Source organism: Sesamum indicum, unplaced genomic scaffold (assembly GCF_000512975.1).
Source record: "Sesamum indicum cultivar Zhongzhi No. 13 unplaced genomic scaffold, S_indicum_v1.0 scaffold00219, whole genome shotgun sequence".
NCBI lineage: Eukaryota > Viridiplantae > Streptophyta > Magnoliopsida > Lamiales > Pedaliaceae > Sesamum > Sesamum indicum.
Genome location: NW_011628113.1, coordinates 41191 through 54038, shown reverse-complemented (window position 1 = coordinate 54038; position 12848 = coordinate 41191). Strand labels below are relative to the sequence as shown.

The following is a 12848-nucleotide window of genomic DNA, read 5'->3' as shown; positions in this document are numbered from 1 at the left end:
AGGGCGACTGCTGTCACAGGCTGGCGGCGACATGTGATGGCCGTCGATGGCGGCCAACAACGAGATGGAAGCAAGGTGGCAAAAAAAATCAAAAGGAGAAAAGACATATTAAATAATTTATATTAAATAACATAATTTTAAAAAATGAATATAATTTTTTGATATTTTGATGTTTAAGTAATATAATCTATGAATAAATATATTATTCATTAGAAGATAAAACAAAATTATGATATAAGATTTAATTGAGAGTTATAGAAAAAATATTTTGTGAATAATATGAATAAATCTATCATTATCTTATATCATAACGATCTATTAAGAAATTAAGTACAAAACCAGTGAAATGTATGCAATACTGTTGAGTTGATTACTGAACTTTTAATAAGTACATATTTTCTTGTTCTTCAACAACAATGTCATATGTATAATTTAATGTTAACTTTATTTTTATATTTCATATTGTTTTCTAGTTTTTTTTTTTATTAAATGCATCATTATAAATGACCAAATTGTAAAAAAATATATTTTCGTGTCTGTAGTAGAAACGAGATTTGATCTATTCAATCATAAGGCTAAAGAAGTAATTAAAACAAGAATTTTCAGGTAGTTCGTAATCGACATTTCGCTGCACTTAATTGATCATATATCCAAACTTAGAGGGTGAAAAAGTAATTAAAAATATTACAAAGATATTTTCACAAAATACTAAAAAAATACTTAAATATGAAATATATAATAGATACAAACAACACAATATATATATATATATATATATATATATGTATGTATGAAGGTCATGTTTGTGCAGGCTTCAAGAATGCCACCTCGTCAAAATTGCAGTATTTGTTTTCCTTTTTTCTCTTGCTTTCTTGGAAGTACAGGAAAGAGTATGGGCTCCCCAAGGAAAGGGAATCCCTCCTCTCTTACCAATTTGCTTTTGCTACATTTCTTTCCCTTCGTCTCTTTTTCTTGATTTCTTGCCATTGCTTAGACACAAATAGGGTTCTTTATCCAAATGGAAAACGAAGGAATCAACCATTATGCCAATCATAGTGGTCACAATGGAAAGTCATCAATGAAATAATGTTCTGCTTCTTGTTTTCTTGGATTTCTCTGCACAAGAACCAGAGGAAGTGGAGGACCCAGATTCTTGAAGGTCTCATTTGTAAAAACCCTTCCCACCATCGAACCCTTTCACCTACATTTCTATATCTGCAGCTTCTCAGTACAAGAAAAGCAGGCGCAAAAGAAGGGTTTTCTAAAAACCCCTCCAAAACAGAGAGGAAAAACCAACAGAGGGGTTAGGGTTTAGTACCACTGGCGGAGGGTTTATTACTTCAGTTGATGGAAGCGAAGATGTGTTTCTTTCACCAATCAGCACACTCAGGAAAAGCGGCATTGGAGGTGGATGCGATACAAAAATCCAACAAAGAAAGCCCACTGGTAAAAACCCTCAAAACTACTGATGGCTTCCCACCATCAAACCCCATCCATATCCACATGTTTCCACTTCTCGATTTTTTTATGTCTTTTATTTAGGGTTTGAAAAGCCTGAGCACTAGAGAGGAAAGGGCAAGAAAAAAGGAAAAGAAATTGACTGTTACAGGGAACTTGAGGGGGGAATTGTTGGTTGCTTGGTTTACTGTTACTGCTAATTTTTTTCTCATAATTACTTTGGTAGGATTGATTACCTTGAGAAGAAATGAAACTCACTTAAGAGCACAGACTACACTTATAAGCATCAAATGTAACTTATATTCTCATTATATTTTCAGCTCCTCAATTCCCCCTGGGATGTCTGCTTTGAGCCTGTAAACGAAAATGTTTATATTGCAATGGCTGGGCAGCATCAGATCTGGAAACATAATACATTAGATGGAACTACCAGAGCTTTCAGTGGTGATGGCTATGAAAGAAATTTGAATGGTGCCAGGTACTATATGTGTTTTCTGTTACTAGTGTGTCTGCGAAAGTCTCTTGATACCTGTGCAATTACATTTTAAGTTTGGCAGCATTCTGTAGTTTGTGTTTATTTATTACATCTTTAATGATCTTTCATGTTCTTCTTGAGAATGCTCTGGTTTATGAACAGTGGGAGTTATGATCCTTGTTTCTTATACAAATTTACTTTATGTGAGCCGTATCTCTGTTGGATATTGAAATTAGGTTATATCAGTAGTTTTGAACTAAAACTAGCTACTTGTTTATGGCTAAGCATGACACTGAATTAGCTAAACAATATAATGATGTCGTCGTGATAGCACACTGTGCAGTTTTGTGGCAAAAAAATGTATCGCTTTCTAGTATGCCGTATTATTTAGGGACCCGAAACTAGTCCTTTTATATTATGATCCTCTTCTTCCATTCTGTTTTATGATTTGCTAATAATTACAGAGAAAATATAATGCGATAAATGTAATAATGCTGATGTTGCAGTAGTAGTAATAATATCAATAGTGATAATAATCGTAATAATAGGAAAAGCAGACTAATGTTCTATCATTTGAGCATTATTTTCGTTCATATACATCGCAATATGGACTTAACATATTATATGGCTCTGATTTTCATTAAATATATAGGTGATTATCATGTGATTGTTTACCTTTAAATACATGTGATGCTATCCAATAGACGGTATATGCTAAGGTTATTACCCTCTTAAACCATTGCCTTGGGGGATGGATGCATTATCCAACGCTAATTAGAACCAAAATATGTTAGCATATTCAGGTAATGGGCTGTTAGTTTGTGAGATGTTTTACTGTTATGTTTGTCAAAATTTTAGATAAATGAAGAGAGAAACAAAAGAAAAGGATTTACGTAGTTCGCGCCATATGGCTATATCCACGAGGCAAATGTCCAAAGGGCTAAATTATGTTATTCTCTCTTGATTTGAGGTTATAATGTCCACCTATTTATATAGGTGAATTATATATATGAATAATGGAAAATGAATGAAATCCTTCCATAATCAAATCATAAATATCTCAAGAACCACTTATATATTATTGTGATCTTCCAATTATTTGAAGAATCAATCCTTGATTCTCAACATTGTTCCTCAAGCTGAACATGGAGATCTTGATTGATATGTTCAACTTGAACTACAAAGTCAAACTTTTCTTGAAGTCTTGGATATGCAACAAAAATGGAACATCCTCTTGCTGCAATTGGAATGTTTAGTGGTACAATAATCAATGTGCACCAAGAAATGAAATGCATGAAATACGTGCTACGGCAAAATCCAAGCTGGCCCTAAAACATGCTCCTGGACAAGATTTTAGATATGTGAAGAGAGAAATAAAAGACGAGGATACGTGTTTTTTTCATTTGGCCTACATACACAACACAAATGTCCAAAGGGCTAAATTATGTTATCTTAACTTGATTTGAGTTGAGGTTATGACATCCATGGTGAATCGCATATGTCAATAATGGAAATTGGAAGAAATTCTTCCAAAATCAAATCATATAAGTATCACAAAAATCACTTAGATTGTCTTGTAATTTTACAAGTATTTGAAGAATCAATTCTTTGATTCTCAACAATGTTGAAATAAGATTGGAAAGCTACTACAACACCTATTAAGAGGCACTTGTTTGTCTTTGGTGTTCTTTGTGTTTGATTAGGGAGAATTTGATTTTTACATCTGCACTTATTTTAGGCGCAACTGAAATTTTCAAAAACTTCCGTGATCTTTTTCAAATGGTTTTTCTGATTTTTTGAGACTTTTGTTTTATGTTGATACAGTTCTGTGTGCACTTCATTTGCGCAACCTTCTGGAATTACTTTGTCACCTGGTACGTGGTAAAAATTCAAAGCTAGTTGCAATATTGTTAATTCATGCAGTATTTTCACTTGTTTGTTTTGATAGATTTAAAGGAAGCATATATCGCTGATAGTGAGAGTAGCTCTATTCGGGCACTTGACTTAAGGACAGGGGGATCGAGACTACTCGCTGGTGGTGATCCAATTTTCTCTGACAATTTATTTAAGGTATGTCTGCTACCATTTGGAATCTTATCGATCTTTGCACTAGTTGGATGGGATGTTGAACTTATTTTGTTAGCTTGGTTGTGTTATATGTTTCAGTTCGGAGACTGTGATGGAGTAGGTTCTGAAGTTCTTCTTCAACATCCTTTAGAAGTCTTTTGCGGAAATGTGGGTCAAATTTATCTGGCGGATTCATACAATCACAAGGTACATGACATAAAATTTTAGTAATAGCGGCAAGAATTGTGCAAGTTTGAGAATGCTAAACTGTTGGAGTTATTATCATAGTTCTGTGAGTTGGCGGAATCTCATATTTTCCTTATCCTGATTTCTTGTGTCCGGAATGTGTTATTTGAGAATTGATCGGTGGAATGTGTTTATGAATTATCCATCCATAGATGTCAATATGACAACTACTAGTGATAGAAAATCCAGTGTTCGTCCCCTTCTTGGGCAAGTTGTTTATAGCACAGTTTCATGTTGCACTTTGTGATTTGGAGGCAATTTGTGCATCCAATATAGGTTGGGACTTGACAATTGTATTAAAACCGATCGCCAGTTGGGATAGTGGGAGTTTGCATGAAGAGCTGTTTGGCATGTGGGAGCTACCCCTGGAACCCCCCCGACAAAATGATTGTGATGCCCCATCCTACATGGAATAAATATTAGAAAAGTAAACACTGGGCTGCTTGTTTATTCATAATTGTTATATTTGAGTCCTTTTTGCCGACTTGTTATTTTTTACACGTTTCCTGACTGCAGTTGACGGCTAGCCATAATAATTAAAGTAGAGTACTTTCTGCCGTCTTGTTACTTTACACTTTTCCTGGCTGCAGTTGATATTACTATTTAAAGATAATTTGTTGTTTGAAAATTACGTTTATGAAACTCTTCCAAGTTAGCTGATCAAAAGTTGATGGGATATACTAGTATTCCATTCTGTAGGACATGGAATGAAAAATATGACTGTGACTTATGATTTGAACTTTCATGTGATCATTTGTAGGGCTGGTAAGAAAGAAACATGGTCCTTTTGATGTGCCAATATACGCGGGTTAGATTCGATTTGTGTGCTGGGGCCTAAAGCTCGAATATATGAAGTCTTTAGAGCACAGGCTCCTCTTTGGTAGATTACTTTGCCCGAGAAACTATTTATTCAGTATCACAAATATAAAAAGATCTTATTTGAATTTGAAGTTGAAACTTGATTATCATGTAGGAATATGGTGTTTCAAAATGAGCCTTCTAATGCTGATGAGGATCTTGAGCTTTTTGAAGATTGTGAGTTGATTCTGAGTGTTAATCGGCCAACTGCATACGGTGGGATTTTGAGAAGCATGTGTGCTTAAGTTTTACATATAATATCCAAAAGAGGCATTGCAAAATTTGAGCATTACTTTGCGTGGACACTATATAAGATTTATATTGAGATAAGTAACTGCTACCTTTTTGCAGATATCTTCTAAGTTTTATTTTATTGTCACTGGGTTAGTCACCATTTCGTATGTATACTAACTACTTGCTTAATCAATTTTTTTAGCAATGGCAATGCAGATAAGGTAGGCTGGTGGAGCTCATAGCTCTTGCCTCGCATGTGCACCCCTTGATAGCGGCAGCCACAGCTCTACATGGCTGTCATTTTTTGATTATTGTTTGTGAGGTGCATAGCTCTACATGGCTGTCATTTTCTGATTATTGTTTGAGAGGTGCATGAAATTTGCTGCATTTTTATCTTTGCTTTGTGATTAATAGGTAAGTTTCGCAATTCTCATATGTAGAAAAGATTTGCTATGCTTGAATCGATCTTTTCTTTAGTTTCTGTAGCTCATTGCTTCTAATTAATACATTTTGACAATTGAATTAGATCAGAAAGACTTGTTTTAGAAAAATAAGGAAGATATGACTTGGTACTTCCAAAACTTTGATTTATTATTGCTTGTGCACTCTATGTATTATGACATATTACTCCTATTGGATTAGAGTGACTTGCCAAACAATCTTTCTTGTAATAAAGTAACAAGAGATTGGAGCCCAATATTCAATTCGACAATTGAATTAGATTAGTCGGGGAATTAATGTGTTGGAATGTGGATGTGTGGGGACTAAAAGTTTTTATTTGGGGGTTGACAATTTTTAGTGAACACCGAAACTTGTGAAGGAAGTTAGTGTCTTGAGAAAAATATGCGAATTATCCTGTGGTAGCACTTGAATTTTTTGATTGTTGTCTTGTGTTATCCCTTAGATTATTAGGAATTTTTGGTATAAGTCGAGATAAGCAGGAGAGACTAGCACTAGTGGCATATAAAAAAAAAGTAGTGTGAAGTGTGTTCCATTGACTGCATCAAATGAACAATGTTTAAGAATCAACACAAAAGCCTTTGTGTGAGCTTTTGGACCAAAGCACTTTCATTTAAACAGTGCTACATTTCTTTTGATCGAGGGCATCAAACTTAGTGTGTCCATTCTAGAACTTGCTTGTGTAATGCATTTTAAGTCCGCATTCTTGTAAGATTGGTGCATGGAAGTGATAAGGGCACTTAGGGATACCCCATTACCTCAAAAGAGCCTACCTTGAATTCACCCATAGAATAACTCATTTGAGCCTTGGCTTTTCTTTTGTTGGTTAAACCACGTCATAAGCTGAATCATCCCCTTCTTGATTATCTCCTGAACTGATTTTTTAACCCATTTAAGGGGATGGTGTTGGCTTGGTTGCTTGTAAATTGACATGAAAATGAGTGAATAACAAGGGGAGCACTGCTATCCCCAAGGAAAAGAAAAAGAGATATGGAACGAGGAAATGAAAAACAAATGATGAAATAGAAAGAACAAAGAGACGAAGAAAAAGGAGAAGAGAAAGAAGAAGAAAAAAAGAAAGGAAAGAAGAAAATATTGAGAAAAAACAAAAGAAAAAAAAAGAAAGGAAGAAAGAAGTTTGAGGGAAAAAAAAAGGAGAAGAAAAAGAAGAAAAAATGAAAGGAAAGAAGAAAAGATTGAGAAAAAAAAAGAAGAAAAAGAAATAGAAAACGAAAAAATTGGAGGTGTTTGATTGTTCAAATTACTTGAATCGAGTTGAATGGCAATGAGGTTGGAAGATAAGCAACTAGGTCGGCATCGCTCCTTTGAATTCATAAGCCCCAATTCGGCCTATCTTTTGCCACACCTTGTCCTAAGCCCCATTACAACCCTTGAAAAGACCCTTTGATTCATGTATTAATTTTCATTTTGTTGGCGGAGGAGATTTGATTCACAAGCAAGCCTATGGTAATGGCATTCTATGTATTGATTTGAGTGGAACCCAAATTCTTAAACACTTGAGTGGAGTGATTAGTGATTACACTCATACCTTTGTGAGAGTGTTGAGACTTGTTTCATTTTATTTTGATGAAGTCAATGGGATACTTGTGTGTTGAATATTGTATGTGGTACTGCAAGTGCTTGTCTCACTATTGCTCGCTCTTCTTATACTATTAAGTCTTATTAGTATAGGGGATATACTTGAGTGACATGAAAGGATATCTTATTAGTATAGGGGATATACTTGAGTGACATGAAAGGATATTTGAGAATTGCTACTTGGATAATTTGTATATTTGGACTGAGACATGCATGAGGGTAGTCATGGTTTCGGTGTAGGGGAATAAGCTATATTTTAAAACTTGTGTGCATGCTTATTCGAGTCATTGGGAAAGATTTTATTGCATACTTTAGTAATGTTAAGTTACCCCAATTTCCTCGAGGATGGGAGTGGGTGTGTAAGGTAGGTGATAGTTTTTTTCACTTCACAGTGGAAGTTGTAGGAGTGTGGTTTAACTCTTTTGTTCTTGTGGTAAGGGGATTTTTGTTTAGAGCTAGCATGTCTTATAATTAATGTTGTGTGTCTTCTAAGTATGAGCTTAGCTTGTGGTTTGCAGTCTATCAAAAACTCGATGTTAGCAAATCTAACACAAAAGTGCTCAGTATACAATGGGTGACCGAGTTTGGATACTGTTAATCTTTATGTACAGTAATTTTCTATTATTTTACTTTATATGTTTTATATTCATTCTGTTTGGTATGTGAGCTTTGCTTGTTGTTTGCAGGCTATCAAAAAATTGATGTTAGCAAATCTAACACAAAAGTGCTGAGTATACAATGAAGCTGATGAGAGCAATCCAGGAGAGTGTGGTTGTTAGGACTAATGGAGAGTGAATATCCAGATTTCAGCATTGAAGAGAAGTTAAATGCTTTTGTTGCGTTGATTGATCTAATCAGAGTTGGTTCCAGTATCAAAATGGAGGTAACCCTTTTATTTCTTTTAATAGCTCCTTTATGCATTTCGTCATAAGGGTGAGTATGTCAGTTTCTTCTTCTCTCTACACAAATCTCTTGTTTGCAGTTTCTAATTTGCGATTTTGCTTTCTGAGTGATAATTGAAGAAATTCTACGACTGTTGTATGCCCATATGCTGAAAATGATCTTGAAAACAGTGACTCTCCTTGTTTCTCATAATTGGAATGACATTAGGCTCGTTCTTCTGAGGTTGGGTCGCAAAATAATTGGGCTAATCCATATTAACCGTGACTAACTAATTTCAGGGCTAAAGATACAACCCAGATTCAGAGTGGGCCCTTGAATTTCTTGCCAAAACACTGCCAACGGGCTGTGGTGACATTTGGCTCCAAAGGCTGCAGCGCAAAACACGGAAAAGAGGCATGTTCTATGTGCCGTGTCTTCCACTTGACGTTTTAGTTCCAACTCTAACCATCAAAGCGGAAACAAGAAGCATCAGATGAACATCACAAGGGCAATGAGTAATGTCAGACAAACCAAAATCATTGTATGAGATATATAATTTTCCAAAATTCTATCTGCGACATTGACGAGGAGGAGGCTCCGGCAAAAGTTCTATCTCATGAAATATGTTGGAAATTGGAGAATTTTCTGGAAGGAAGAAAAGGGAACAGTTTCTGCAGTTAAACTCTTGCATCCATTTGTGCAAAACCTGGATAAGTATTTGGTGTCCATATTAGCAGCAGTCATGCCTTCTAAGAAATGCCAGAAACAAATGGTGGTGGCCTGTGCACGTGGTTATTTGCAGAAGCACGTCAGGTGGGGTGGCGCAAGTTTATGGGGACTCTTTCTCAGGCCTTAAGTTGAGCAACAACAGAAGAGGTGACCGAGTTTGGATACTGTTAATCTTTATGTACAGTAATTTTCTATTATTTTACTTTATATGTTTTATATTCATTCTGTTTGGTATGTGAGCTTTGCTTGTTGTTTGCAGGCTATCAAAAAATTGATGTTAGCAAATCTAACACAAAAGTGCTGAGTATACAATGAAGCTGATGAGAGCAATCCAGGAGAGTGTGGTTGTTAGGACTAACGGAGAGTGAATATCCAGATTTCAGCATTGAAGAGAAGTTAAATACTTTTGTTGCGTTGATTGATCTACTCAGAGTTGGTTCCAGTATCAAAATGGAGGTAAGCCTTTTATTTTTCTTAATAGCTCCTTTATGCATTTCGTTATAAGGGTGAGTATGTTTCTTCTTCTCTCTACACAAATCTCTTGTTTGCAGTTTCTAATTTGCGATTTTGCTTTCTGAGTTTTAATTGAAGAAATTCTAGGACTGTTGTATGCCCGTATGCTGAAAATGATCTTGAAAACAGTGACTCTCCTTGTTTCTCATAATTGGAATGACATTAGGCTCGTTCTTCTGATGTTGGGTCGCAAAATACTTGGGCTAATCCATATTAACTGTGACTAACTAATTTCAGGGCTAAAGATACAACCCAGATTCAGAGTCAGCCCTTGAATTTCTTGCCAAAACACTGCCAATGGGCTGTGGTGACATTTGGCTCCAAAGGCTGCAGCGCAAAACACGGAAAAGAGGCATGTTCTATGTGCCGTGTCTTCCACTTGACGTTTTAGTTCCAACTCTAACCATCAAAGTGGAAACAAGAAGCATCAGATGAACATCACAAGGGCAATGAGTAATGTGAGACAAACCAAAATCATCATATGAGATCTCTGCTACTGTATATAATTTTCCAAAATTCTGTCTGCGACATTGACGAGGAGGAGGCTCCGGCAAAAGTTCTATCAGCGCTCATGAAATATGTTGGAAATTGGAGAATTTTCTGGAAGGAAGATAAGGGAACAGTTTCTGCAGTTAAACTCTTGCATCCATTTGTGCAAAACCTGGATAAGTATTTGGTGTCCATATTAGCAGCAGTCATGCCTTCTAAGAAATGCCAAAAACAAATGGTGGTGGCCTGTGCACGTGGTTATTTGCAGAAGCACGTCAGGTGGGGTGGCGCAAGTTTATGGGGACTCTTTCTCAGGCCTTATGTTGAGCAACAACAGAAGAGGTGACCGAGTTTGGATACTGTTGATCTGTATGTACAGTAATTTTTTATTATTTTTTCTTTATATGTTTTATATTCATTCTGCTTAGTATGAGCTTAGCTTGTGGTTTGCAGACTATCAAAAAATTGATGTTAGCAAATCTAACACAAAAGTGCTGAGTATACAATGAAGCTGATGAGAGCAATTCAGGAGAGTGTGGTTGTTAGGACTAACGGAGAGTGAATATCCAGATTTCAGCATTGAAGAGAAGTTAAATACTTTTGTTGCGTTGATTGATCTACTCAGAGTTGGTTCCAGTATCAAAATGGAGGTAAGCCTTTTATTTTTTTTAATAGCTCCTTTATGCATTTCGTTATAAGGGTGAGTATGTTTCTTCTTCTCTCTACACAAATCTCTTGTTTGCAGTTTCTAATTTGCGATTTTGCTTTCTGAGTGTTAATTGAAGAAATTCTAGGACTGTTGTATGCCCGTATGCTGAAAATGATCTTGAAAACAGTGACTCTCCTTGTTTCTCATAATTGGAATGACATTAGGCTCGTTCTTCTGAGGTTGGGTCGCAAAATACTTGGGCTAATCCATATTAACTGTAACTAACTAATTTCAGGGCTAAAGATACAACCCAGATTCAGAGTCGGCCCTTGAATTTCTTGCCAAAACACGGCCAATGGGCTGTGGTGACATTAGGCTCCAAAGGCTGCAATGCGAAACACGGAAACGAGGCATGTTCTATGTGCCGTGTCTTCCACTTGGCGTTTTAGTTCCAACTCTAACCTTCAAAGTGGAAACAAGAAGCATCAGATGAACATCACAAGGGCAATGAGTAATGTCAGACAAACCAAAATCATCATATGAGATCTCTGCTACTCTATATAATTTTCCACAATTCTATCTGCGACATTGACGAGGAGGAGGCTCCGGCAAAAGTTCTATCAGCGCTCATGAGATATGCTAGAAATTGGAGAATTTTCTGGAAGGAAGAATAGGGAACAGTTTCTGCAGTTAAACTCTTGCATCCATTTGTGCAAAACCTGGATAAGTATTTGATGTCCATATTAGCAGCAGTGATGCCTTCTAAGAAATGCCGGAAACAAATGGTGGTGGCCTATGCACGTGGTTATTTGCAGAAGCTCGTTGGGTGAGCTGGCGCAAGTTTATGGGGACTCTTTCTCAGGCCTTAAGTTGAGCAACAACAGAAGAGGCGATCGAGTTTGGATACTGTTAATCTGTCTGTACAGTAATTTTCTATTATTTTTTTTTATATGTTTTATATTCATTCTGTTTAGTATGAGCTTAGCTTGTGGTTTGCAGGCTATCAAATAATTGATGTTAGCAAATCTAACACAAAAGTGCTGAGTATACAATTAAGCTGATGAGAGCAATCCACGAGAGTGTGGTTGTTAGGACTAACGGAGAGTGAATATCAAGATTTCAGCATTGAAGAGAAGTTAAATGCTTTTGTTGCGTTGATTGATCTACTCAGAGTTGGTTCCAGTATCAAAATGGAGGTAAGCCTTTTATTTTTTTTAATAGCTCCTTCATGCATTTCGTTATAAGGGTGAGTATGTTTCTTCTTCTCTCTACACAAATCTCTTGTTTGCAGTTTCTAATTTGTGATTTTGCTTTCTGAGTGTTAATATAAGAAATTCTATGACTGTTGTATGCCTATATGCTGAAAATGATCTTGAAAACAATGACTCTCCTTGTTTCTCATAATTGGAATGACATTAGGGTCGTTCTTCTGAGGTTCGGTCGCAAAATACATGGGCTAATCCATATTAACTGCGACTAACCAATTTTCGGGGCTAAAGATACAACCCAGATTCAGAGTGGGCCCTTGAATTTCTTGCCAAAACACTGCCAACGGGCTGTGGTGACATAAATATATAAAATATAAAATTTGTACATTGTCACCTCCGAGGAAGAATGAATCATATCGGAATATAATATTATCGAGTGATATCATCATATTATCTTCCACGACTCTTTAAAAGTTTTGCTCTTTCTCTTGCACCTGGTCTTGATTCCGTTATCTTAGTGTGCATGTGCGTGTGCATACCTGGACACTATTAGTTACTCAATTTACACCATTTACAACATCAATTTCCTTTCAGTGACCCCAAAATAATGGTTCTAAGTCTAAAAGTATTCTTTTTCCCCATAACTACCTTCTTGTTAAAGCAATGATGTGATGCTTCTAACTTTCATCTAATATATCCTGACTTTTTTGGTTTGTAATTCTGCAGGTTATCCACTTTCGCTCCTTGGAAAGGCCTGAAAAGGATGAATTTTGTTTACAACTGTGAGTTCAATAAAAGACAGACTTTTAGTTCTCGAGTGTAATTTCCTATGTTATGATTGGTAATATTGATCCACTTAACGCTCCTAGACAAATTTCACTAATTGTGAAGGTCAAAGCTTGATTCATATGATGATGTTGTTAAGAGAGCAGCAAACCAACTCGCAGTCGATGATCCGTCCAAACTACGGCTTATATTACAC

General features: G+C 36.1%; 1 protein-coding gene and 2 long non-coding RNA genes across 4 annotated transcripts; all 3 read left to right on the top strand.

The window, feature by feature from the left end:
• Positions 1–1227: 1227 nt before the first annotated feature.
• LOC105179831 (NHL repeat-containing protein 2-like) lies at positions 1228–6064 on the top strand. Its single transcript, XM_011103470.2, has 8 exons — positions 1228–1446; positions 1779–1936; positions 3758–3807; positions 3882–4003; positions 4100–4207; positions 5007–5126; positions 5220–5660; positions 5707–6064. The coding sequence occupies exons 1-6, from the start codon at positions 1348–1350 to the stop codon at positions 5013–5015; spliced, it is 546 nt and encodes a 181-aa protein (XP_011101772.1). The 5' UTR covers positions 1228–1347; the 3' UTR covers positions 5016–5126; positions 5220–5660; positions 5707–6064.
• A 1914-nt stretch (positions 6065–7978) lies between these two features.
• Positions 7979–8691, top strand: LOC105179830. The gene is made up of 2 exons (XR_849390.2): positions 7979–8279; positions 8578–8691. It is a non-coding gene; the product is annotated as an uncharacterized LOC105179830 (long non-coding RNA).
• A 349-nt stretch (positions 8692–9040) lies between these two features.
• LOC105179829 lies at positions 9041–11553 on the top strand. Of its 2 annotated transcripts, XR_849389.2 has the most exons (5): positions 9041–9154; positions 9267–9463; positions 9758–10378; positions 10463–10659; positions 10954–11553. It is a non-coding gene; the product is annotated as an uncharacterized LOC105179829 (long non-coding RNA). The 2 variants fall into 2 exon arrangements; XR_002286404.1 differs by having other exon boundaries at positions 9758–10659.
• The last annotated feature ends 1295 nt before the right edge of the window (positions 11554–12848 follow it).